The sequence below is a fragment of the Balaenoptera borealis genome (assembly GCF_965194805.1).
Source record: "Balaenoptera borealis genome assembly, chromosome: 7".
Lineage (NCBI taxonomy): Eukaryota > Metazoa > Chordata > Mammalia > Artiodactyla > Balaenopteridae > Balaenoptera > Balaenoptera borealis.
This window is the reverse complement of record NC_138864.1, coordinates 82,517,096-82,544,743: the sequence shown is the minus strand read 5'-3', so window position 1 is coordinate 82,544,743 and position 27,648 is coordinate 82,517,096. Positions and strand designations below refer to the sequence as shown.

The window sequence follows — 27,648 nt, the reverse complement described above, 5'->3', positions numbered from 1 at the left end:
GGCGTGGGGACATTATTTCAAAATACGGTGGAAATTCTAAGACAGCAGCTTCAAAAAAGCAGGCGAGAAAATCAAAAGGAACACAAAGGAACAAACAAACCAAACGGAGCTGCACCGTGGTCAGTCTTTCTCTGTTCATTTTTAAGATTTCACTCTGCGACTGCTGTCTTCTTCCACGACGGAAAGCGCTGACCCGGCGCGGCCAGGTCGCGGGGAGAGACAGGTGGGGACGTACCTTTGGCTCCGTAGGTCTAGGTCACGTGGGTCTCCTCCTCCTGAGAGGAGCACTCAAAAACTCGCGGTCTGCAGGGTACGCGTGACTGCGAGGGGCGACGAGGGGAGGCCGCCTCACTCTTTCCGGACTCGGGCACCCGGCGGGACCGGGTCTCCGCGCACCGCGAGGCAGGGAGGAGCGCCGTGTGCCCTGCGTAAGTGCGCGGCTCCGCAGGGGTCACTGGTCCCCGGACGCACGGAGCGCAAGGAGGGCGGTCTCAGAAGCCTTCAGCACCGAAGAGGAAGAAAGCCCGGTGGGGTGAGATTGGGGTCAGGTGGTTTGGGCCGGCTAGTAGTTTCCAAATCGGAGTCCTGGGAATGCCTGGTATTCTGCTCTGTGTGCGCCCAGCCCGGAAAGTGCTCCCGAAGGCCTCTGGCACAATCTGAGGAGGTCGCCCCCCCCCCCCCCCCCCCCGGCTTCTTCCAGGCCAGGCGCCCCTCCAGGGAAGCGCGAAGCTGTGTGGTCCACCGTCACTCTCAGTGCAAGGGGTGGGCCTCGGACACGTCCTCCTTCTCCTTCAGCGGGTCTCTTTGGGATGTTTTATTTCGTGGGTGCTGTGGAGGAAAGCGGAAAATGCCTTTAATTAGTACGTGTCCCGCAAAAGGAGACTTGGCTTGAGTGAAGGAAGGCACACGAAAAGGCTATTTTTCCCGGAATGTAGGATTAGGAGAAAACCAGGGGCATGGCACAGGTGGAAGCAGCTTTCTGCCAAGTGGATTAGGTCCTTGCAGGGGAATTCTTAGGAGCCAGAGGGACACGTAGAGATGTGTGTATATGGAAACATCCAGTGCCTTTCAGGTCAGCTTGGTGTCCTGAAAAAAAAAGCTGCTTTGGCATATGTATGGATTTGAATCCTAGCTCTGCCTTTGGCTAGTTGGTGACCTTGAACAAATTATTTAAGCTTACTAAGCTTCAGTCTCCCCATTTGAAAGATTCTTGTACAACTGCTTTTTACTTTTTTTGGTGAGGGATGAGGAAGAACAGAGATGTAAGGAGAAAAAAATCCAAGGAGCATTTTAGTAACTTGAAAAATAACTTTTAAGAAGGCTGTTCAAAATAGGAATTGGAATGCTTTTGGAAAAGTAGATTGCACTGGCTTTGCTGGCATATGAAAGTCTGAAAAGTTGTCAAAACCCCTTAGCTGATTGGGCTTTCTAGAATTGTACTGCAGTCTAATCTAAGTCCAGTGGAAACCCTTTATAATGTAATGCAAGTGTTCTTAGCAAGAAGCTGTTTTATTCTTCTTTTATAGGAGTTGGTTCTTTTGGAGGGACATAATTGGCCCAACAATATATATGAGTCCAGCTTATAAACCAATTTACAGTGGGGTTCTATTAGACTGATTTTATAGCCTGAGAAATAAGTGGGCTTTGACTGACAGGCAGTTCAAATGACTTAGAAGAGTGTTTAGGAAGTCCACTGGGCTTATCAGTTCACTCCCCTTGGGGGGAGAAAAAAAAAAACCAAAATGCAAACAGCATAACAGTATTTTTTTTAATGACTGTTTTTGTTTTGGAAAGTGTATGATTTGTTAGAAGAAAAATTGTGTTGAATATTACCCTGGTGTGCATGAAACTAAGACAGTAAGAGAGGCAGAGCTTAGTCACTGCCCCAACTAACATCAGATACCCCTTTATCTTTTCCCAAATACCCAAGGTAAATAGGTAATGACCCATTCTTAATAGGAAGTATAGTTCATTTTAAAGAGCAAACATTATTATTTTTGTTTAACGTTCCCAGCGGTTTAATGATGTGGGGTTTTCAGGAACTGAACTAAGAACATTTTAAAAGAACTTAAGAAGAACAAGTTTCCCATAATTAGAAAGGTTCGTCTAGAATTTGTTCTAGAAGAACAAATCATTAATATCTATATTGATTCGGGAGAGGGGTAACCTGGACAGAGGGCTAAGAACTGTACCTGGTCAAAATCAGTGATGGAGTTTGAACTTTCATGCTATATAGTTGCAAGTTTAAAGCTTTAAGCAATAGACTCAGTTCACAAGACAGTGATCAAGTGCTTTCTTCATAAAACCTATGCTCCTGAGTGTAACTGAACCAAAACCAGAATATTGAGATTCCTCTCCCTTGAAGATATTGCAGGTACTGCCTTGGACATGAAACCACATGCTTTTCTTTTACTGCTTTAACCTTAGAATCTGGGGAGCAAGATCAGGGTGGTGGTAATAAGTCTTGATGTCCTTAGATCCATTAGCCTGAAAAAGCAAATTCTTAGCATCACATCTGTCCAGTATCCTTAGGTCTTACCTCTTAACCTTCTCTTTGTGTTTTGATTCTAGTTAGTGGCTGTCTTTAAATTGCTAAGGTTGCTTACTGGCCAAAATATTTATTTAGGCATCCGGGGGCTAGCTCTTCCTCCTTTCCCTTTTGCGACTTCATATTCTGTTACTCATCTTTCAGAAAGACCCCTTGACATACCTTCTTGTACCTGTATCTGGGGAGGATAACCCACCTCCCAAGAGATTCATTCTTTCATCCTAAATGGACTAATATTTTTACTGATGTTTGATTATGAGAATTTTCAAACATTCAGAAAAGTTGAAAGAATTTTACAGTGTACTGTATACTCCCACCTAAATTCTATTATCATTCAGCTGATATTGATTTAGTGCCTACTATTTGCCTGGAGCTATGCTTACCTGTAAAGACATAGAAGGCAGAGTAAAGTTAGGGAACGCAAAAGGGTTTGATTTGGCTGGAACATAGAGTTTATGAAGGGGTCGTATCACTTTGCTCTGGAAAGTTATGCCAGAGTCACATTGTGGAAGACATTGAATTTCATGGCAGTAAGTTTATACTTTATTCTGGTTGCAGTTGGGAACCATTGAAGGCATTTGAGGAGGGAAGTGTCTTGTGCTTTAGAAAGCTCACTTCGGCATCAGTGTTAGGCTGAATGGGTGTGGAGAGGACCTGAAGTCTGAGAGACAAGTTAGGAGGCTTTGCAAATGTCCCCAGGGCAAGTGAGGGTTGACTTGTGAACCAAAAGGGAAAAAAAGAGGAAGAAAGGTGGGACTTTGTGAATGACTTAACATGAGGACTTGGTTTTAGAGCCTTGGGTGTCATTAAGAATCAGGAAGTTAGAGGAGGGGGAAGTTCAGGGGGGATGTTGATGTTTTGTTATAAGACTCTACGGGTTTGAGGAACCAACTGGGTACCCATGTGAAGGAGCCTTCTGAGTGTGGGGAGCCCAACAGCAAGGTCAGGAACAAAATTCTGGACTAGCAGTTAGTGATCAAGGGATGGTTGAATGAGAATGTACAGAAGGAGGAAAAAAAGGGCAGGACCTTGAGGAAAATCTGAATATATGGAGTTCTTGAAACAGAAAAAAAAATACGTGTTAATTGTCAGTTTGTATATTAATGATGGTTCTATCTACGGCGTTATTGTAGCCACAGTTCTCCTTGATAACTTATAACAAACTAAAAAATGTACCCATATGAGTGGAGTGGAGTCTTTCCTGCTCCCACTGTAGGAGGCACGGGGCAGAGGGGGCGGGTAGTGTGTGAAAAGAGGATGGAGAATCAGGTGGCAGAGGGCAGGAAAGAGGGAAAGTGAAATATTTTTTATCTTGGACTTTTAGAGTACACAGAGCTTTATCCATGTAAACCATTTCCAAATATCAGGAAGCCAGGTAATTTAATGAATTTGTCTATCTTTTCAGAAGGCAGTGCCTACTTAATCTGGGAACCATAACAACCTATCGTGATGGTGGCCATATTTTCCAAATGAAACCTCAGGTGGGACACATTCTGAATGCATGGTCACCAAGCCTTTATCCAAATATTTAGCAACCAAAACTCCCCTCCCCCTTTTTATATTAATATTTTCATGTATGCGCTATGTGTTGAATAAATAGTCAGGTCTGTAAACCCATCTTATAATAATTCACGGACAAGGCAAAGGAAATTAGATTTAATTAGCATCTCTTCTGTGGTCACGGACTGTTCTAAGGTCTCAGTTAGAAGGTGAGGGCAGGGACTGTCTTTCATCTCTCTGCTATACCTGGTATGAGTTTATATATGTACAATATCATTGTCACCATAACAATGAGTGGTAGTGTGGGTCCACTCAGTATACAAGTACTTTGTCTAGTGATACAGAGTTTTTAAGTGACAGAGCCACATTTGAAGCTGTGTCTAAATTCTTTCTGCTCCTCCCATTGGACTGTATTACCTTCCCAGATACTTACTGTGTGCCAGGCATTATGTCAGGTGTTTGCACATGTGGGTTCCTTCATTTCATCCCTCTGGTTTGGTAGGTAATTCAGAGGAAAGCTCAAACCAAAATTGCTCAATTGGTTATTACTGGTGGGGTATCTACCCTCTGGCCCTATCTTATTTTCACTCAACTTCTTTTTTTTTAAATTTATTTTATTGAAATATAGTTGATTTACAATGTTGTGTTAATTTCTGCTGTACAGCAAAGTGATTCAGTTATACATATATATACATTCTTTTTCATATTCCTTTCCATTATGGCTTATCACAGGATGTTGAATATAGTTCCCTGTGCTATACAGTTGGACCTTGTTGTTTATCCATTCTATATATAATAGTTTGCATTTGCTAATCCCACACCCCCAATCCATCCCTCTCCCAGCCCCCCTTACTCTTGGCAACCACAAGTTTGTTCTCTATGTCTGTGTCACTCAACTTCTTTAACTCTGCAGGAAGAGTCAAACCCTCTCAGAAATACCACCCCCTAAGGCTGAGTTTAACAATCACTTCATTAATTCTCCTGAAGATCACACCTTCAGTCCTCTGCTGATTTCTTTTTAAAGTGAGCTGGAGAAAAGCTGTCTTTTTTATTTGTTTACTTGCTTGTTTCACTCCATCAATCTTCTGCTTTTCCCATTGTCCCACTTGTTTACATATTATGTTCCTCTTTTTCCTTACTCCAGCCCAGAACTCTCTTCTCCCTAGATAGTCACTTGAAATTCTCTAATACCTTCAGATCTGCTCACCTGCCACCACCTCAGAGGGGCCTTCCCTGACCACCCAATCTTAAATAATATCACTCCTTGACCCCATCCCTCTGTAACCGTTCACCCTGCTTTGATGTTCTTAATAGATTTCCTCTCTCTTATCTCCATTATATGGGAAGCTTCATGAAGGCAGACACTTTGTCTCTCTTGTTTTCTGTGCCTGCATTGGAGTCTAGCACATAGTAGGAGCTAAAATATATTTGTTTATTGAATGAATAACTGGTCCAGTGAACTTGGAGTCTGTCCCAGCTCTGCTACTGACTAGAGTGTCATTACTTGGGAAGTTGCTCCATCCACCTGGGCCTCTGTTGAAGAGCTGCATTAACTCCTTTCAAGAGTGGTGGTGGGGCTTCCCTGGTGGCGCAGTGGTTGCCAATGCAGGGGACATGGGTTCGAGCCCTGGTCTGGGAAGATCCCACATGCCGCGGAGCAACTAGGCCCGTGAGCCACAACTACTGAGCCTGCGTGTCTGGAGCCTGTGCTCCGCAACAAGAGAGGCCGCGACAGCGAGAGGCCCGCGCACCGCGATGAAGAGTGGCCCCCGCTTGCCACAACTAGAGAAAGCCCTCGCACAGAAACGAAGATCCAACACAGCCATAAATAAATAAATAAATAAATAAATTAAAAAAAAAAAAAGAAACCAAGCCTCCTTAGTGCCCACCAGTGCTTCTTATTAAAAAAAAAAAAAAAAAAGAGTGGTGGTGAAGATCCAATGAGACTATGTGTAGAGAGAGAAGAGATGTGGGAAGCACTGGAATAATCTAAGAGAGTGTTGCATGGAGATTACTCCCAATGACAACATTATCTCTTTTGGAATCAAGGAGGAGTTACCTGTCACCTGGTTAAGGTGACAACATGGAAGGATTTCCCAGGATCATCCTCATATAAAATATTCTTATCCATTATACCCAGTCTTATCCTTGTATTTGCCACACTGTGTATCCTGATTTTTTGTATGGAAAATTTAGTCATAGTAGATAGCAAAAAGGAGGATCATTTTTAAAAGAATGGGACTACATTTACTTCAGCAAAAATAAGGAATTTCTCAGTGGAAGACATTTCTTTTGCCATGAGGATTGAGGGCTTCATCCATGCCCTCAAATTATTTTCAAAACAGAAGGAAGCTAGAAATTCATTTTGAAGCAATCTCCGGTCATGTGAGTTTCACTTCTTTGCAAATAAACGTGCCCTTAAATCACTTGCAATTTCAGCACCGATAAATCTTGCAAATGGCATGCCAAGATAATCCAGTTTACCCAGAATTCTGCTTTTGTCAAAAGTTGCATGGAGGCAGATTTTGTTGTATTATGTCATTTATATAACGATATATGAAAAATACATGGACTTTGGAATCTCTAGATCTGGCTTCAAATTCGAGCTTTACTGTCTAGTGGTTGAGTCGGGGGCTTGAGAAAGTTAAACCTAGTGCTTGAGAAACTAGTCAACCTAGGATTTAGTTTCTTCATCTGAGTATGTCTTATATAAATCTCAGAACTTAGGGCCTAAGGATAGTGACACAGTCAAACACATGCTATCCATTAGCAAGTGAAAGGCTCGGAAATGTTCATTCTGTAACCAAGAAACCCGTTTAAGTTTGTTTAGCCCAGATTTTCCCAAAGTTTTGTTCATATAAAATCTAATTATATATTGCTGAACTAGTATTCCATAAAGGATTCTGTGGGAAATCCTGGCTTACCAGAATGCCAGACATGTCTTAAATACAAAATCAATTTAGCTTCCCTTTCCCATTTTATTGTTGACCTCTCAGAATTTTCGCTTGGATGCTGAATAATAACTAAGTAGAACTGTTTAAGTTCCATTCTTTGTAATCCCCTCCACCTTGACTCCTTCCACAGTCTTCCCAACTATCCATGTATTAGTTTTCTAGGGCTGCTATAGCAAAGTACCACAAACCGGGTGGCTTAAAACATCACAAATTTATTGTCTCAGACTTCTGCAGGCTGGAAGTCCAAAATCAACGTGTTGGTGGCGCCATGTTACCTCTGAAACATGGGGAAAGAATCTTCCCTCATCCTCATTTACCTTCTGGCAAAAATTTTATTTTTGTATGTTGTATTTCCAAACTTACCTGAATAGGGAGATAAGCCCGTGGCACACATAGCACATTTTGGGAGATGCTGGCGTGGGACTATAGAATGGTCTTTGCAAATTGATTGGTACTGGCCTCAATTCGTTGCTCTACTGCTTTTTAGCTGTGTGACCCTGGGCGAGTAACTTAAATTCTCTGAGGATCAATTTCTCATCTGTAAAATGGGGTGATAATAGTACCTACCTGGTAAAGATTAGAAATAAAAATATAAAGCAGTTAGCACAGTTCATGTACCTGGAGTGCATTCAATTATTGGTAGCTTTTACTGGTATCATTATCATGAGGATGCCTTGGATCATGGAGATGGTCTTTCTGTTTCAAAGCTGTTATTAACATTTTGGGACATGTCTACTTTGTACTTCCTACCCCCATGCAAATTTTCCTTCTGGTTGGAGTGAGATTTCAAGGTAAGCTCCCTACTATAGTGTCAGATAGTATTATTTCCTCTTCTTCCTGATTCTTTTTATTCTCTACCTGCCACGTAACTCGAGTTTGTTTCCCTTTCCTGTGAGCCCAAGGATATGGTGGCAGAGATAGGGATGACTAGTTCAACTAGCAAGATTAGACACCACTGTCTGATGCCAGAGGGGTAGCCTGTGGAAGGGAGATAGGCATGTAAGTCTCAGTGATGCTTCAGCAAAAGGTTGCCCATCACCTTGTATCATGTACTACGTCCTTTCTGGGAAAAGAATGCTTCAAATATCAATTTTAGAAATTAAAATGATGTCCTAAGGAAAATGAATACTGGATCCTTCTAAATAAAGGTTTTCTTTTACCATTTGTTGGCATGGAAATCCTTTAACAAAAATAGCTAGACTTGGGATTTGGGTTGGTATTTAATTCAGGGTTGCACAATAGCCCTTCATTACGGGATTCAAATGCTTTGGATATGCCTGAATAATCTTGTGAGGTGACTGAGTCTTTTTTGAATAGAGGGATCACTTTCTTGTCTCTTTCTTTAATTACAGATTTCATGGAAACGTCTGTTACTAGTTGGCCTGTTTTTTGTTTGTTTGTCCAGGAGAATGTTTTTCTTATGTTGGGAGCTATTAAAGCCAGTTAGATATGTGAGGGGAATCCAAATAATTGTTTTAATTGCAGCTATGACATTTATTACGTGAACGATTTTTATCCTTTGTTTGGAATAATCTATAATGTAAAATGGAGACATGGGAAGGAGAGAAGAGGAAAACATAGGGCTGCTTGACACGGTTGCTCTTTGTTTCTTTGTCCTCATTCTGAAGTTTTTGTTTCCGATTCTTTTTTTCACTGGTAGAACACACACTTTGCAGTGGCTTTTTCAGGTTTCTTTTCTCGAAGCCTTGCCTATCTGGGCGTGTTACTGGTTGCTGCTACACACGGATGACAGTTTGGCAGATTTTCCCCTTTTGTCTCTTCTGATCATTTCCATTAGATTGGGGTGTGAGTTGATGGAACGTAGTTTCCAGCTCATTTTTCAAATAAGGAACGTGAGACTCACATGAGCAGGTAAATGTTGAACATCTAGTTCCCTGGGGTAGGGTGGGCAGGGGAAGCCCTGATTTGTGGTGTCTCTGATTTCTGTGGTGTAAATACTCCCACCATGGCTGATTTCAAGCTACGAGATGTTACTGAACACCAAGTTGGAAAGGAATGCACAGTAGCAAACCATTATATAATCTGTCCATTAGACAAATACGAAAAATATAACTCCAGAGCATAGATGACAGTAAAATGTAGTAAAATAGTTAAGAAGTGATGAGTTTTGAGTATTTATTACTTATGTTTTTAATATAACTTATTTAATGGTAAGCTTTTATAGTTTAATTTTAAACAATGGCTGTGTTGAACAGCTGGCTCTCACAGTTCCTGGAAATCTAACCATTGGTTTTAACACATTGACCAGGACCCAGAAAAGTCAGTGTCCTGCCCAAGGTTCAGTGAATGAGTCGTGTTAGAACCTGGATTAGTACAAATCGTTTCTAAAACCCAAATTTCTCTAGAAAGACTTACTTATTAATGTTTCTGTATATTCATGTGTTTATTTTTTTACTGCATGCTCTAATGATCTAATGAAAGGGGTTTAGGACTATAACAGACTGTTACTATCTACTGAGACAATAAGAGTCAAAATATTTGAATATATATAATCATAACCAAAGATGGGAGAGTGGAAAGCAGATTAGATTTAGAGCCGAAAGTGAGTCCTGGCTTTGAGTCTTGGTCTCACTGCTCACCAGTGGTGTAATCTTACTTACAAGTTACTTGCTTACTTCTCTAGTTGTCCGGTTGTCTAGTCTGTGAGATGAAGGAACTGAACCATATGAACATCTACTATCGCCCATATGTCTAACATATCATGATTCACTATTTAGACCCAACAGTTCAACAAATATTTGCTTAGTACCAATTATATGCACATTCGTTATGGACTCTACTCCAGGCAGAACTAAATATAAATATAATAAGAGTAATTATTATTAGAACAACATCTCACGTTAGTGTAGAGCCTTTTAATTCACCAAAGACAAACTTTACTTTGAGTCTCTGAGGTTCTGTGGTTTTAGGAGATCAGGACACATCTTCACAGAATGTTAGTGAGAGCAGAACTTATTCTAAAAGAACAAACGGAACTCTTACTCCTAGGAAACGCGAGAGGTCATAACCAGGTAGTAATAAGGAATAAGGAACAAGCCATGCCTACCAGTTGCTTCACTGTGTGATAAAAAAGCAAAACCGAAAATAATTTTCTTCTAATTATAAGATTAATTATTGTAGAAAATTTAGAAATTCTTAAGTGTATTAAATAAGGAGAAAATACCATACAACTGTTTTAATAGTCTGCTTTTCTTTACCTAATATTTTAGTATATTTTCCAAAACATTCTCAGTAGAGTCATTTTAATTGCTGCATATAATTCCATCTTTTTGATGTACGGTAACTTACTTATCTTAAATTGTTTACATTGTTGACAGTTTTTATTATTCTAAATAACACTGTGATAAATAGCTTTTTTATATCAAAAAAATTTACATTAGACACATGATTTCCAATTGTAATATTTAAGGCTTAGTAAGACAGTTTTAGTGAATCACGTGGTTTTGACCTTTAGCTTATTTGATTCTGCCAATATTGTTTTGTATCTGCCTAGATTTTATTCTGTTTCTGAACATTTATTAAGAAGAATAGTTTGCCTGAATCCTTCAGTTGGATGTATTTGAACTGGAAATAGCACGAATGTTTTCATATCACTTCAAGTAGACACGTGATACAATGTAGGGTTAATAATTTTTTTTTCACTCTCTGTGGGCAATAACTTCCAGTACAGGGTTTATTAGTTTAGAAAGTACTCAATAAATGTTCAATAAATAAAAAGATTCTGGCTAATTTAGGATAGGCAGAAACATTTGTAAAAGATGTTAAAAAAAAAAAACCACTTCTCCGTTCATGACGTGGCTTTCGTTTTCATTAGGAGAGATGACAGCTAAGCGCAGTCCAGGAATTCTGACCATTAAATGAAACAGTGAAATGAAGTATGTTGTTGCTTTAATTCACCTACATGGGAAACCATGACTCTAATAGTTATTTGATTAAATGTCAATGGGCGCTCCTAAATTGACCCAACTCTTACTTTCATGTGTTAGATTTATGTCACTTGAAACGAGACTGGTTTTACCTTTCTGTCTTTAACATCTTTGAGTCAACATCTGCTTACAGAAGAAGTGCTGTAACTACCCTGGTTATTTAAATATTAATGACTTCCATTAACGGGGGCTGGATGTTTGCAGCAGAAAGATTGAGAAATTAGATGGTATGATTAGTTTCTTGTTTCTGCCCACGGGAAAAAACCTCTTAATGGAAGAGCTTCTTCCAATATGTTTTTAATACCACAGATTTTTTTTTTTTTCCCTGCGAACCTGTTAGAGAGTAAGATTGTTGATTCAAGCCTTCCTTGAAAGTAGCTGTTAGTAAAACGTTAGTGTAACAAGTTCTCATAATTTAAAAAAATGTATTATCAGTGCCATAGTGATCATTAAATTACCCTTGGCCTTCTTGGGAAGCTGAATTTAGTTTCTAAATTCATTTTGTTCCTTATTATAGTAAATAATAGAGAAAAGCATTTTTTAGCTACATAGTCTATTTGGTTGGGCTTGTTTACATTAAGTCTGGGGGATTCTATTAAGTTAACCATGAAAGACTTGACAAGGATTATGTATTCAATCAAATTATAATTATAAACTTTTATATTATTGGGGAAATGTGGCTGAAAAGCTTTTTAAGTTTGCTACAAGCAATGTTTTCCTATTATGCCAAGTTGGGTTGTGATAAGCATGTGATTAATAGATTTCTACACATTTTGAGTTTTTAAGGTATTTTAGTGTCTTTGTATTTTAAAGCACTGAACAGTCAAAAGTGGGCATTATATTTGCATAAATTGTATATTTCTTTTTGCATCCAGAAATCTGAGTGAGCAGAGTATTTAACTAGCAGCAGTGCAGAGTAATGTAATAGCACTGATGTAGGCATTATAATAGTGAGCAGAGTCAGGATTAAGGGGAAGCAAGTGAGGTACCTGCCTTGGATATAAAATTTAAGAGTGCCAAAAAACTCAGTAATCAAGATAAATAGTATTTTAATGCAATATTTGAAAAAATCAAAAACAGTGCAAAAAAAACCCCACGATAGACAAAATCTCAAAATTTAAAAAAAGACGAGTTCCCACCCTGCATCTGCACCAGACTCACCTTACCCTGGTCCCGGCCCTGGTTGCATACTAACTCCTATTTCTCTACTTTGATGTCCATGGATAAGGCACTCCTTTGAGTCAAGTTTTCTTTGTCTAAGACTGATGATAATAATCCTCGCTTTCCTGCTTGATTTATTAGGATGTTCAAATCAGCTAAAAATACATGGGAAAGCCCATTGTAAATACAATTTATGTGTTTACAAGTTTAGAGAAATCACCGTACAATTTTACGCCATTATTATTATCAGCTCAGATGAATACTCTAAGCAAACATCAGAGTGGAAGATCCTTGGAAAGCTTTGCGTTAATAAAGTGTGAAGTCTAACTCTTGAGTTCATTTGTCAGCTAGCTAGAGGGGCAGGGGCCTGAAAATTGTTGTAGGACCCTCCCTCTCCTCTTTCTTCCTTTTTTGTTCTTGGATGCAAAATTTAGTGATTTGTAAGAGATAGAAAGGTGACCAGAAATCACGTGCAAAATGCCCAGGGACAACTCAGGTCTCACCTTTTCTCAAGCTCTGCCTCCCACCAATGATGCCTTCCCCATTTCTTCTGCCTAGCTGAGTTCCACCCACCTTTTATTCGCCTCCGACCTTGGTAAGGCCTTCCTAGGTTCTCTTGGCATGAAATGTGTTCTCAGTCCTGCCTGTAGCAGATGACTGTCTCTCCCACTCATTTCATGATCTATTTACAGAGTCCCTGTTGTCTTGATGCTTCATGTAATCCTTCATCAAATTTACTTTCCAGACCACAGTTTTAGAAATATAAATTGTTTCTTTAGTTGTGTTGTAAATCCCTTGAATAGCCTTCCATTAGACTGTTAATTTCAGGGTGAGCAAGGATTGGGTCTATCTTTTTTTTTTTTTTTTTTTTTGGGTCTATCTTATTTAGGTTGTATCTAAGGTACTTAGCAAAGAGCTTTATATATATTTTTCTTTGAGTAACTAAATGAATGTCTTGCGTGTAAAGGGGCTCGGTACATATTTACTCTGTATTTATTTGTGGAATGTTATTGTTTCCATCCTAGGTCTAGACAGAACGGTTGGTGCCATGTGGAAGGCGCTTGCTTTGCTGGCCCTGGTGGTGCTCAGCCCTGGTGGTGATGGGCTGTTTCGCTCCTTATACAGAAAAGCCCATGTTTCCACACCACTTAAAGGAGATCCAGGACAGCCATTATTCCTAACTCCTTATATTGAAGCTGGGAAGTTTGCAGAAGGTAAGTTTAAATCAGAAACCACTGGTGTAGCTTCAACAGTCGGGGTTTTTTTTTAGCAGTTGTCTCACAGGATCCAAAATACATTCTGGTATTTTATTCAATTGTTTTATTTCAAATATTAATGATTTGGTGTCATATAGTATCATAGTTTAGAGCTAAAATGAAAGTTCATCAGGGTCAGATTAACCAGTGGTTGAGTCCCTGCATATCTATTTGTAAAACTAGTATAGGGCCTGTCTGCAATTGGTTACTACGTGTCAGTTACTGCTTCCAAGCATTTGATATAAAAATCATTTTAGCATCGCAGCAAGCCAGGAAGTGCACCCGTTTTACACACAAGAAAACTAAAGCAGAAGGAGATGAAGTTACTTGCCAGAGTCATACAGGCACCAGCTGGTAGATGCAGGATTCACACCCAGACAGCTTCATTCCAAAGTCTAAGCTCACAGCCACTGTGCTGGGCCCCTTTGCCTGGTAAGTTACCTGAACATCCTAGGACTCAGTTTCCTCATTAATGGAGAAAAAACAACCCACCCAAGTCTCAGGGATGTTAAAAGAATCATATGAGGAAATGCATGTGAAAACTCTTTATAACCTGTAAATTGCTCTCTAAATATTAGTGTTTGCTGATGGCTTTTATTTAGAGTTTGTGGGTTTTTCTATTATTAATACAAAAAAGTATCTTTTGATGTCATCAGAGACTGAAAATTATAACGTGCCTCTGCTCTTAATGCTTCTTCATGCTTAGGTAAATCACTGTGTAGGATCAATTATGTAATCTTTCTGGACCTCAGGACACTCCTGAACTATAAAATGGTATATAGGCAGAGCTGTTTGTAAAAGGGAGCAGAGAAATGGGGTGGTGGCTGGAGGGAGTTATGGAGTCAGGAAGGGTCGGGAAGAGAGTTACGGAGGATAGGAGATAATGATGGAAATAGTCCAGTAGAGAGGGGAAAGTTGATTGGGGTGGGACGTCTGTTGCTGGAACATTTTCTTGAAGGAGATGAGCATCCATGGATGGAGGTCTTGGTGTTTGCTTCGGAGTTTATCCCTAGTCACAGGTGGGAAGGCAGAGTTAATGCTTGTGAGGCTGATAAGTTGGTAGATTTCATGGGAATGTGGAACTGAAACTGGAAATTTTAGGGAAATGATCATTTTAAAGATCTAAAATAAATGTATATACTCTGTATGGAAGTTTAAAATAAAACAACTTTTCTTTAGTTCTCATAGTCAATAGGCTGTCATCGTTTTTGTCTTTGGTTTGATTTAAAACCAAAATATTCTCCCCTCTTAAGGGTGCATTGGAGTCCTGCTCATATATCTTTGTCTGAAATACACATTGGCTCCATGTTTCACCATCTCTTTTCTAAGAAAAGATGAAAAACTTTGATAATATAGTCAGTGATAATGTAGTGAGGCTGTGTAGTCTTTTTTTTTTTAAAGACTCGTTTTTGCTTGATGTAGAAAAGTCATGAAAAGATGGTAGCCCAATGGCATAGGCTGACATCACTAGACATAAATGAAGAGGCAAAATATCATTAATCCAAATCCACCAAACTGGGTCATATGCCTTCCTTTTGGCTTCCATGGATACTGATGACTTAGATTATGTTTATTCACAGTAAATCAAAGCAAATCATTTCGTTTAGAGCTGAAAAGGAGTTAAATACTCATAACCAAACCCTGCCAATTCACAGATGAGGAATTTGAGACTCAAATATTTTACATGACTTGCCCAAGGGGACACAGGTAATAGTAGCAGAGATGGGTCTAAGACCCAGATTTTCTGGCTTGCACTCTGTAATTTGCCTGCTATAATTTATTTTCCTTTGTTTAAGAAGCTTGTCCTCTTTTGGAGTGACCAGATGCACACATATGAAACAATTAAGGAATCAGGCAATGCATACTAAAGTTCTAAAGTATTACATTTGAGGTAGGCGTGCTGGAAATTTTTAGAAGGAAGCTATCCTTGTTGGTTGGCATAATCCAGATAGAAAGTATTAGTAGTAGTAGTAGTAGTAAGAATAATATCAATAAATAGCTAACATTTAGTAGTAATTATATCCCGAGTACCTGGCACAGCAGCTGTATGTAATAGGCACTCAATAAATATTTGTAGAATATAAATTTGAGACCTATGTTTCAGGCATTATGCTTTACACAAATTAGCTCTTTTAATCCTTACAGCAACTCTAATGAAAAATGAATACTTATTGTTCCCATTTTACGAATGAGAAAACTAAGGCCCAGAGAAATTAGGTGTCTTGCCCAGGACCATTTAAAGGTAGTAAGTGGCAGATCTGGAATTAAAACCTGTCTCTGCTGACTCCAGAGCCTGAGGTATGAACCACTGTGCTATGTGACCAGACTTGAGGGTGTAGGGTAAGATTTGGGCAAATAAGAAAGGGCCTGTGCATACTGAGTAAGACAGCTTAAACAAAGCATTAAGGCAACGTGGCCATGGTGTCTCTGAATCGTACATCTGGTAGAACAAGTGCAAAGAATACAGAGAAATCTGCCTGAGAGATTGTCCACATCCCTCCCATTCCTGGATTTCTCGCCTACAAGCATTTCACGGTCATGGGTGTCAGCAGTAGTAAAGAAAGATTCTGAGGGAGATAGTTTTATCTCTGTCCTTTTGTGCTAAGCCTGATAGATCACCATCTGATGAGTGACAACATTTAAAATATTAAATCTGGTATAATGTCACTTTCTAAAGTTCTGTCAAAAATCTTTGAACAGAATTTTAAATGGCTAATCCAAAATCAGGTACATCTGGGTATTCAACTGCAGTCCTGACAACACAATTAAGGATAATTGTATTCATCCGCTTTACTGAAAGTTCAGGAAGCTCTGGACAGATGGTCAGCTCACTCCCCTGAATCCCTTTTGTTTATCAAGTCTGTCAGAATCTTAGGAACATGAGTCTTAATATCGTAATGGAACATTTTTGAGATAAACAGTAATTCACAAAAAGACAAGGGAAATTTTAATTTTTTAAAAAATCCCCAACATAAACTAACTGGCTTAGTTTTATGTAACTGTAATTGCATGTTTGCTTTCTCTGCAGCTAGAATAAATCCTCACTCTCTGAAACAAAATGAATGTAGGAGGCCAGTTTTAGCATGTTTCCGGACACTGCCTTTTCACCAACTTTAGAGAATATTTTGCTATTAGGTCTTAATTTATTATTACTTATGGCCTGGTAGTGTCCTGTCCATCCTGATGATGATGCAAGTCTTTGCACATAAGAAGTGCCTGATTAACTGGTTCAAGCCCTTCTTTGGTCATACTCTAATCTTTTTGAAAGTGGTACTATCACAAGCACTGGTAACCACAGTAAATAGCAAGTAGGAAGTGAAGTCGCTTCAAAGAAAACCTTTTTCCTTTTTTCAACTGTTTTAAACATTTGTGTTATGAGTCACGGTTCCAGGAAGAAAGAAACTCCTCCATCTTGGGAGTTTATTTTCCACATTCCATTAATATATTCTAGAAGGATGAAGGGGGGACATTTGAAAATGCAAAAAATCAATTTAGTTGAAAGAACTTTTATTTTACTGGGGTTTAGTTAAAGGAAATTTAAAACAGGATGAAACACTTTTTTGTGGGCCAGAGAAAAGTTTTTCTAAATTTCTTGAGATCTTAATAAGGCCTGCCTGCCTTAGGAGGTTTTTGTAGAAGTAAGCTAATCCTAGTGCATTGCCAGTGTGTCATGTTTTAGTTCATTCATTCACATTTATTCATTAACAAATGTGTATCGAATGTCCGAAGTGTATAAATCAGCATACTGTGTCCCCGGGGGTATAAAAATAAACAAGACAAACTCCCTGCTTCCCAATAGCCCCTGATCCAGGAGGGAAGGTAGAAAGTATACCCCAGTCAGTACAAGGCAGCAGAGAAACAACTTTACAATGCTCAGAAAGGGAGGACTGGGTAAGCATCTGAGTCATTTTCAGAGCAGGCTAGCGGACCTTGTGTTGTGCTGGTCTCAGAGAGATAGATTGATTCAATCACCCCATCTCCCATAGTCCATTCCCTCCAGCTCCTTTCTATTATATGTTTTCTCTTTTTCTCATTCTACTTTGACCTTTCTCATTTTTCTCTGTCTTTCTCAAATGCTCACTTAGCCCTCTGGGATTCACATCTCACTCATTCCCAACGCTTCAGCCTTTGGTTCTCTGCCCTCCTTTTTGGGGGGATCTCTGTTGGATTTTGAGAAGATTAATAGTTTTGTGAAAAATATTTCAAAAGTGTTTTAGGTACAAACTACCAGCTACAAAAGACATAAGTTCCAGGGATGTAATGCACAGCATGGTAACTGTAGTTAATAATATTGTCTTGCTATTTGAAAGTTGCTAAGAGAGTAGAGCTTAAAAGTCCTCATCACAAGAAAAAAATTTGTAGCTGTGTGTGATGACGGATGTTAACTAGATTTATTGTGGTGATCATTTCACAACATATAAAAATATTCAATCATGTTATATATCTGAAACTAATGTCATGTTGTATGTCAATTACACCTCAATAAAAAAAAAAGGCCAAAAGAAGTGTTTTAAAGGCTGCCCAGCCCTGGAGGTGATCTTTCTGTGGGCTAATTGAGAGTGGAAGCAAAGATGGGAAAGGGAAGGGTGGGGGATGGGAAGGGCAGGCACATACCACTTTCCCCAAAACATCTCCCTTTTCTTTTCCTTAAAATCTTTCTTTGTTCTTTGCCTTTTTTTTTTTTTTTTTTGGTGGGGAGGGATAGATCTCATTGGGAAGAGAATGGGGAAGAGGTAAAGAGGTTGGGTTAAACAATCTTTCCTGGGGGAACTGGACTGAGCCCCAAAAAGGCAAAGTCTTCTAGACTATTCTTGGGGTGGCCCACAGGCTAATGAGAATCATCCCTCTCTTTGCCTGAGCCCTTATTTTATGTCCATCTCTGTGCTCAAGGGTCATATGCATGTTTTCATTTGATCCTCACACAAAGCCCAGGGTGGACAAATCAGTATCCACATCGACACCATGGCTTACTGCATCCTATCTGTGCTGTCACTGAATGCCGAGTTGGGAAGAGATGTCAATTAGCACTCCAGGGCCCATGGGCTCTGTTACGCCACTGAAGACATCTTTCGTTGGTGGCACATGAGTAGGATCGAGCTTCCTTACCTACTGTCTACTAAACAGCCTCCAACTTAATAAGTCTCAGACTTAAGTAGCTTTTCTTGAACGATTTTGTTTTTACTGGGGACACTTGCTTTGTTCCCCCTAAAGGACTCTTCTTCACCTAGACTTCCCCACCACACCCTGCTTCCTACCTGTTTACTGTTCCTTCTCCACTCCTTTCCTAATCACTGCTTCCCCCTCCACTCCCTGCTACTTATACCTTTTGACTAACTCTCTAGCTGAGATGCAGTGTAGCAGGGTAGGGCCAGGAGCTAACTCCGCAGCCCGACTTCTGGGTTTAAATCCCAGCTCTCCTTTACTAACTGTGTGACCTTGGGCAAGTTACTTAACCTCTCTGTGCTTCAGCTTTCTCATCTGTAAAGTGGAGATAATAATTATACCTACCACGTAATGTAAAGCCCTTGGTATTAGTTCTATTGCTATTAGTATTGTTTACTCCTGGGCGCCTCACCTCTCTGAGCATTCCCTCTTTCCTCCTCCCTGTCCCTGTCCTTTTGCTGCCCTTAGAAAACCAGGACCTCTGCCCTCTACAGCTGCCCCTTGTCCTATTTGGCTCCTTCTGAGTAGCCACGTGAGCACCCACAGTCTCACTGCCTGCCTCTCCCCACCCTCCCCAGCCGGCCCTAGCCATCCTTACTCCCCACATGCCTGGTGCATTTCCCTTAGTGGAAGTGGCAGGCCCTTTGCTTTCACCACAAGAAGAGTGTGGAGAACACAGGCCTCCCCCAGGCTGAGAGCTCCTTAGCTGTTATTTCTCTTTCACCCCCCCCACCTTTCGGGGTTAGGTGACTTTATCCTGCCTTGGCCTTCTAGGTGGCCCCATGTGAACATCTTGGTTTACTCTTTAGAGTGGAGCTGAGGATAGGTGATTTTCTTTTCTTCTTAAAAAAAAATATTGGGCTTCCCTGGTGGAGCAGGGGTTGAGAATCCGCTTGCCAATGCAGGGGACACGGGTTCGAGCCCTGGTCTGGGAAGATCCCACATGCCGCGGAGCAACTAGGTCCGTGAGCCACAACTACTGAGCCTGCGCGTCTGGAGCCTGTGGTCCGCAACAAGAGAGGCCGCGATAGTGAGAAGCCTGCACATCGCGATGAAGAGTGGTCCCCGCTCGCCGCGACTAGAGAAAGCCCTCGCACAGAAACAAAGACCCAACACAGCCAAAAATAAATAATAAATAAATAATAATAATTTTAAAAAAATCTTATTATAGTTCATAAGATATGAACCAAAAAAAAGGTTTAAAATGTCACTTGCCCTTGGCTAAATGGTGAATTTTGAATATGTGGAACTGGCCAGGGCAGGCTGGAAGTTGCTACCAGTAAGCACCTTTATACCAATCCCCTTGTAGCCTTTCTGATCACTTCATGCCAGACCTGGCCCCTGGGAGAAGTCTGGCCAAGATGGAGGTGGCTCACCCTGTATTTATTATTTGTCTAATCCTCGGGTAAATTTTTTCTCCCCCACTAGGTAGACGGTTGAGCTCGGTGGCTCCTTTCCCAGGATGGAATTTGACGAGTTATTCTGGCTACATCACTGTGAATAAGACTTACAACAGCAACCTTTTCTTCTGGTTCTTTCCAGCTCAGGTAGGCCTGCAGCAGCGCCCTCACAGGACATTGATGCTCAAGAGCCGACTCTGTTGCTTCAGGTAGAAACGTTGGTCTACAACCAACCTAAGGGTGCTTTTCTTTTCTTTTAAATCTTTTAGATTTTTTTTTTTTTTCTAAAAATAAGTGCCAGTGACTCTGCCGTGGTGTTCCTGTTTATGTGCAGGAAACAAACGTTAGTGGGGGAGGTCCGGCTTTTAAATTCCTTGCAGCCTTGTTCAGAATATTAATGCTGCCACAGTCTTCTTCCTATCTTTTTGTTGTTTTGTTCTAAAAATACTTGGGGGCAGGGTTGGGCGGTGGGGAGCCAAGGAAGGACAAGGAGTGGGGAGATTCCTGAAGTTCACAGGTGATGCCTGTCTAAGCCTGTTTAAATTTAGTCAATTGTAGTCTTATTTGGCTGCTCTGTCTATGGATTTTGCCGTGCCAGTTACCATTCTTACACTCACTCCTTCATGCATCCTATACCCATTTACTGAGTAGTGCTCTGTGGGGATACAGAGGAGAGAGAACTGAACTCACTCTGTGGGCCTTTAGGGGAGGGGTGGGGAGGACCAGTGACCCAGGATGGCTTCCTGGATGAGGGAGCTATTTACCTTCTCACATCCATACAGAACACAGGTTCGTATATGCTTGTACTTTAGCAATTCTATTTAGCTCACATCAAGGTCACACAGTTCTTCAGCAGGAACAAATTACTTTAGGCTTATGGATACTATTGGGGTTATTGTAAGAGGTAGTGAGATGCATAAACAAATTTTATCCCACCACAGGGTAATTTTCTATTTTTATTTTCCAAATTGAATTTGCTTTAGAAGCCAGAGAAAACAAAAAAAGGTTACCCTCCTGTGGAGGGTAGTATTTATATTTGCATGTGATTTGCATATAACAGCATTGCATATGTAATGACTGGGTAAATTGCTTGAACTAAATTGCTTCTCTTGGTACTGTTGGATTGTATTTTCTTGACTTTTCATTTCTGCTTTCTCAGCCATGGCCTCTGACAGTTCACCAGGTAGTTGTGGGTGGAAGGAGGCATATAAGAAATGGTGAGGAATTCTAGATACTTTATAGTTGGAGCTCATAGCAGTTTTCAGGCTGTCACCCACTCTGGGAAGGCTTCTCCTGGACCCCTTACATATTTCTTCCTCATTGTTACTGTTGAGTGAGGCAAGTAAGGTGCCTAGAGCACAAAATTTAAGGAGAGACTCACTCTCAGGGTTGTACAAGTGCAAGGCTGGTACCTGAGTGACCTCTAGACTCTCCTGCTGGTACCTCCCATTGGGGGAACCCAACTGGAAACCAAAGGGCAAGGGAGTCTGGTCCATAGAGATCTGCCTACCAGGGCACAGAGCAGAGTAGAGACTGGATCTTCAGAAGCAACCAAGTAAATATCCCAATATCCAGCACAGCTATCTTGAGGAGATAAATTAAGCCTAGAAAGATGACCTGTTTCTAACAGGTGGAAATTTTCCTCATGTTCTTGGAAGTCCCTTAAACTCCATGCCTTTCAGAAACCATACTGTATGGTTTGCGATATCACATCTATCCATATCATTGAATACAGGCGTTTATCCTGAATACAGGCATTTATCATGAATAGGAGTTGTATTAGTTTTCTATTGCTATTGTACAAATTTGCACAAATTTAGTGGCTTAAACAACACAGATTTATTATTTCACAGTTCTGGAGGTCAGAAGTCCAACACCAGTCTCACTGGCCTAAAATCAAGGTGTCAGCAGGGCTGTGGTCCTTCTGGAGGCTCCAGGGGAGAATGCGTGTCCTTGCCTTTTGCAGTTTCTAGAGGCTGCTGGCATTCCTTGGCTCATGGCTCCTTTTCCCATCTTCAAAGCCAGTATCAGTGACTTGAATCCTTCTCACATTGCATCACTCTGGCTGACTCCATACTCATATCACCTTCCATGCCTCTTGTCTTTTGCCTCCCTCTTCATTTAAGGACCCTTGGGATTACTTTGGGCCCACCTGGATAATCCAGGATAATCTCCCTGTTTTAATGTCAGTTGACTAGCAACCTTAATTCCATCTGCAACCTTAATTCCCCTTTACCACGTAGCTTAACATATTCACACGTTCTGGGGTTATGGATGTGACATCTTTGGAGGCCATTATTTCTGTGCAAAATGGATACTTGAAAATTTTACCTGGATTCGTGATTTGCAGTATGTTCTCTTTCAGTGATCCTCACATTTTATTGTACTTAGGAATGATCTTCACATTCCCCCAGAGATTCTGACTTGTAAACTGGGAGAGACCAGCAAGTTGTAGAATTAGCAGGTGGACCACACTTGAGAAACCATCACTCTAGCCTACAGGCTACCACCTGGATTCAGTGCTCCTGGCCCCAAAGTGGCCCACACTCCTTTTATTGGAAACACCTAGAGCAGGCAAACCCCGATAGAGGTGGTATGTTGTCCCATGCATCTGCCTAGGATGAGGGCTAGAATGGAGGACTGAGGAGGCGAGTGCAGCCTGTGGGGTCAGCTCTCCTAATCCTGCTTGGTATTCCTCGAAGTCCTGCGGGGGCTCCACCTCCACTGCACCCTCTGCCTCTCCCACCTCCACCCCAGCCCTGCCAAACCTGATTCCTTACTCTCTCTTCTGCTTCGGTGGCTGGTTATGATACCAGTAAGTTCCCCATTGACTTCTACATGGTGGCTTTTTTTTTAGTAATGATCCAGATTTGTGAAAACAGCAATTAATGTTGAGGGAAGTGATCAAATGAAAACCAAACAAAGACCCAGTCTTCTCCTTTTTAGGTTGCCTCTGAGAGGTGAACAGCTTTATCTAGGATATTGGTGATTCTCTGGGACTATAAAGCTAGTCAGAGAGGTGGGCTTAGGGTCTGCTGTACCCACTCCTGGTTTCCAGACTGAAACCCCCTGCAGTAAACAATAACTGTGCTATTGGGGCCCCCCTTTTAATTAAATGAAGACCTACCTATGCACCCCCTGACCAGATTATGTTCTTTTCGGCCCAGAATTATAGCCCTAAATACATTCTAAGATGATCCCAGAAGACATAAAAACAACACCACCACAGCAGGAAAGAAGATGCTTAAGCACATAGTGTTCTGTTGGAAGTGATAGACTGAGCTTCAGGAAGAGGCAGAGATGAAAAGATGGTACCATTGACAGCTGTCACCACAGACGATACCAGGTGTCCCCACATGGCAGCTGGGATAGATTTTTCCGAGACCTCCTTACAGGGGAGCCCACATGCACAGTCAGGTCTCCGAGGCCCCAAGGCAACCATTCCTGCGTAGCCAGTCAGTCTGTAAATTATGGACCAGGCAAGTTTAGGTGAAGGAGATAAAGCATGCGAGAAGGAGAAGCTGTGGTCACCGAGATGGGAGAGAGTTCCTTTCATTTGGCAGAAATACTAGTTTGTTGCCTGTCACAGGGAAGCAGCTGATATGATCATCAGGAGAGAAGTGACCCCTTAAAAAAACTGTAGAGAAAATGAAAAACCCAGGAAGGATGCTACACTTGTAATATCCTCTGAGTATTTTTTTGGACTGCTGTTTCTGAAATTGTCTTTTCCTGTTATTTCTGTGAGGCTCCCCTGTTATTATATACAAATCAGTGCATAATGGGTTCCAGAACTTAAAATCGGTGTGCAGTTAGGGACGCAATCTACAAGAGAAGTGAATAGGCATTTTGCATGGAATAAAAAGTACAATGAAAGGCTTCCCTGGTGGCTCAGTGGTTAAGAATCCGCCTGTCAATGCAGGGGACACCGGTTCAATCCCTGGTCCAGGAAGATCCCACATGCCACAGAGCAACTAAGCCCATGCACCACAACTACGGAGCCTGCGCTGTAGAGCCCACGAGCCACAACTACTGAAGCCCACATGCCTAGAGCCTGTGCTCTGCAACAAGAGAAGTCACCGCAATGAGAAACCCACGCACCGCAATGAAGAGTAGCCCCTGCTCGCCACAACTAGAGAAAGCCCACGCGCAGCAACAAAGACCTAGCTCAGCCAAAAATAAATAAATAAATTTATTTAAAAAAAGTACAATGAAGCCAATAAAAATGTTAACAATTAAAATAGCTGTTCTTAACTGAACGTTGACTATGTGCTAATAAAGCACTGTGCATTTTCTTCTTTAGACCTTACTAAAACCACATGAGGAGGGAATTATTAGCCTCATTTTACAGATGAAGAGGATTACAGAGATTAGATAATTAGCCCCAAGTTACCCAACTAGAAATGGGCAGAATTAAATTTTAAAATGAGGTCTCTGGTGGAGAAATCTTTGCTCTTGATCATCCCATGTTGATCCTGAGAAAATGAGTCATTAAAGGCAATAGATTACAGTCGTTAAAAGTATAGCTCTTGAGTTAGTCAGGCTTGGATAAAACCTTGGCTCCACTCCTTTTGCCAAATGTGATCTTCCTTGGGCACGTTCTTAACTTCTCTGAGCATTGGTTTCCTTGTTTTAAAATGAGGATCAAAATACCTACTGAACAATGGTTTTGAGAGAAATGAGATAATATGATAAAGTCTCAGAATGGTGTCTGATACATAGTAAGTAGAGTTGCTATTAGATACATAGTAAGTAGATTGGCTATTATTATGTAATTATCCTCATCACCATCATTATTGTTAGTTTTCCTCCTATTAACACAAATACTCTACAGAACAAAACCAGACACAATTTGGGAGGTTAAAGAAGGCAAGAGATAAGGAGCAATTCCAAATTGGAAGGAGCTGGATGCCAGCCAAGAATGTGGATTAATTGTTACTGGGTAAGGAAATTACAAAGTGAAATTGGGATTTTTCATGTTCAAGAATATAAAAAGGCATACGGATTATTATTTTTTGATATTAGCATCCTTTTCATTGGAAAAAGATATCCAGCCTTGAACTTTGTTTCATAGATATAGGAATAGAGGTAATTTATTGGATGCATTTAGCTAAAACCTGTAGATTATTCAACTGTCATAGAGTCAAAATCTGAGATGTTTAGAGTTGGGCCTAAGCCTCTTTACTCAGGGCCCCATCTTGCTCCTCGAGCCGAGGACAGTGGCTGGGATTCCTGGAATCTGACTATTTGGTGGTTGAGAAAGGTCAGTATCATATTGAGGAGTTAGCAAGGCCAGGATAGGCTGAGGCATGGGAGGCACCTGGAGGCAACATTGGAGGCGCTCCCTCCCTCGCGGGATCATGCAGGTGCTGACCCTGCTTAACCAGACACCAGGAAAAGCAGGAGAGCACGGGGATTAGGCGAACACTGTCCAGGTCCACAAATCCACAGTGCGGTGCAGGGGCAGTGAGCCACTCTGATGCTCATGGCCAAAGCAGAAGGCATTCTCTCTGGGAGCAGGAGAGCAGGTCCCCAAGGGTCCCTGGAAGCCAGTAGGAAAGCCCACCCAGGGAGTGCAGACATGGAATCAGGCTCCACGGGGCCTCTGCACAAACTCCGTTCACTCCCTCCTCTGGGTGTCTGGACTGCTTCAGTTAACAGTCAGGGTGGTAGAGAGCAGTAGCTCCCAAATTTGCTACAGCTCGTCAGACATACCTGTGGAGCTTTACAAATATGATAGACTCCCCAGCTCAGTGTGCGGCCCCTCCCAGCAGAGATTCTGATTCATTTGTTCTGGAGAGGGCCCAGGGATCAGTATTTCTATCAAGCTCCACAGTGATTCCAGTGCAGTTGTCAGTGCACTTGAATTTGGGAAGAGAGAACTAGAGGTCAGGAAACTGGGATTCTAGTTGCAGGTCTGCAGTTCCTCACTATATAACTTGGGACAGGGCATTTATACTCTCTGAGCCTCCATTTTCTCATAGAGAAATAAAGATGTTAAAGTTGATTCCTAAGGTCCCTTCCCAGTCTTACATTCTATGGTATCTATAGTTTTAGTTGGCTTGCCTACAAAACATCCTTAAATGTGCAACCAAAGTTATAAAAGCATCCGAGAACTCTGGTTTGTGAATGAACCCTTGAATTTGTGGCCTCTGTGGTAACTGGCCTTCAAGAGAGTCCCCAGTGATCTTCATTTCTTGGTATGTGTTCTCCTGTGCAGTCCCCTTCCATACTGAATCAAGGCTGGCCTTGGTGACCCACACATTAATAGCAGAAATGATGGTGTGTGACTTCCAAGCCTGGATCATTAAGAACAATGCTGCTTCTGCCTTGGTGTTTTGGACCACTCACTCTGAGGGAAGCCAGATGCCATGTTGGAAGGATGCTAAAACAGCCATATGGACAAACTCTTCTGGAGAGGAAGTGAGGCCTCCACCCTCCCGTCAACCTTGGAATCAGGCCTTCAGACGACTTGCAGCCCCAGCTGATATCTTGACTACAATCTCATGAGAGACCCTGAGCCATAACTGTCCAGCCAGATAGCCCCAAATTCCTGTCCCACAGAAAGCAAGAGAGATAATAAGTGATTATTATCGTCTTCAGCCCCTAAATATTAGAGACATGGTATGCAGCATTAGATAGCTCATAGAGCCTCTTGTCATGTACTTTTGGGCTACGTTTGTGATATCTTGTGACATCTAGAACTTCTGGAGTGGTGACTACTGTACCAGGTTTTTTTGATTGTGTGTGTGTGTGTGTGTGTGTGCGCTTTTGTGCTTTTTGTACAGTTTTTTTTGTTTTTTGTGTTTTTTGCCTGTCAGCTCCAATTCTACCCTCTTACCTGCTCCACAATACTAGAGTTTTAAACATTTTTCCTATTCAGCAAACACGATATTTTTTTTTGAAGACAAAAGCAAATTTATTTACATATTAAATCATAATATAAAAGCAAGAATACAAATGCTATCAAAATGTTCACAATGATTTTAGGCTAGGAGGATTAAAAAAACTTTTTTTTCCTGTCTGTTTTATGCTTTCCAGATTGGTTTCCACGAACAAGTATTATCTATTATAAATTTTTAAACAACTTTATTAGATACACCAGATTCCTTATGGACTAGTTCCTGCATTTTTTCTCTAGTGTAATCTCCAAACGTATTTTCTTATACTCCCTATGTTCAAATAATAACTGATCAACTTAGCATGTATTGAATTTTCAGTGAACACGATATTAAGCTTTGTCAGTAGAGGGTGCTGGAGGGACATTGTAGGAGGAAGTTGGCTTCTTTTCCTGGCCCCTTGTCCTGCGTTTTGCTTTCTCTTGGCCCTGCTGCGCAGTCTGTCAGCAGTGTGTGTGGAGGGACAACCAGTGGCGCTCTGCCTTAGCTGGGCACCCAGACCGCGAAGACCCTCAGCAAGCTTACAGTCTGGACTCTGTCCCAGTGACCACCTGACTATGGCCCTCGCAAGATAGACACCATTCGTCCCAGGTCTTGCCAGCGAGCAGGCTTCCTACAGCCCAGCTTTCTCTGGCACCCTGTCACCAGCCTGGACCACCTGCATCCCAGAGAGTGGCTTCCCGCAGCCCTCCTGACAAGGACACCGTGCACTCCTGGTTATGTGCCTTCCTTCAAGCAAAGAGGCTCCCAACATCCTGACTTCCTCCGCACTCCCGGCCCTGCCACCACAGCCCACTGTCCAGGAGGCCTTTCGTACTTGCCC

General features: G+C 41.4%; 1 protein-coding gene across 6 annotated transcripts in view; it reads left to right on the top strand.

Annotated features, from left to right (window-relative positions):
- Positions 1-357: 357 nt before the first annotated feature.
- The window catches only part of CPVL (carboxypeptidase vitellogenic like), a 142,098-nt gene continuing 114,807 nt past the window's right edge, over positions 358-27,648 (top strand). For 4 of the 6 annotated variants that reach the window (XM_082397991.1, XM_082397989.1, XM_082397990.1 and 1 more), the window contains exons 1-3: positions 451-532; positions 13,136-13,324; positions 19,958-20,076. In XM_082397991.1, the coding sequence (XP_082254117.1) occupies positions 13,159-13,324; positions 19,958-20,076 (285 nt within the window). In that variant the 5' untranslated portion in view covers positions 451-532; positions 13,136-13,158. Of the gene's footprint in view, positions 429-450; positions 533-3,958; positions 4,030-13,135; positions 13,325-19,957; positions 20,077-27,648 lie in introns of those variants that run through there. The other 2 variants (XM_082397988.1, XM_082397987.1) reach the window with 2 other exon arrangements.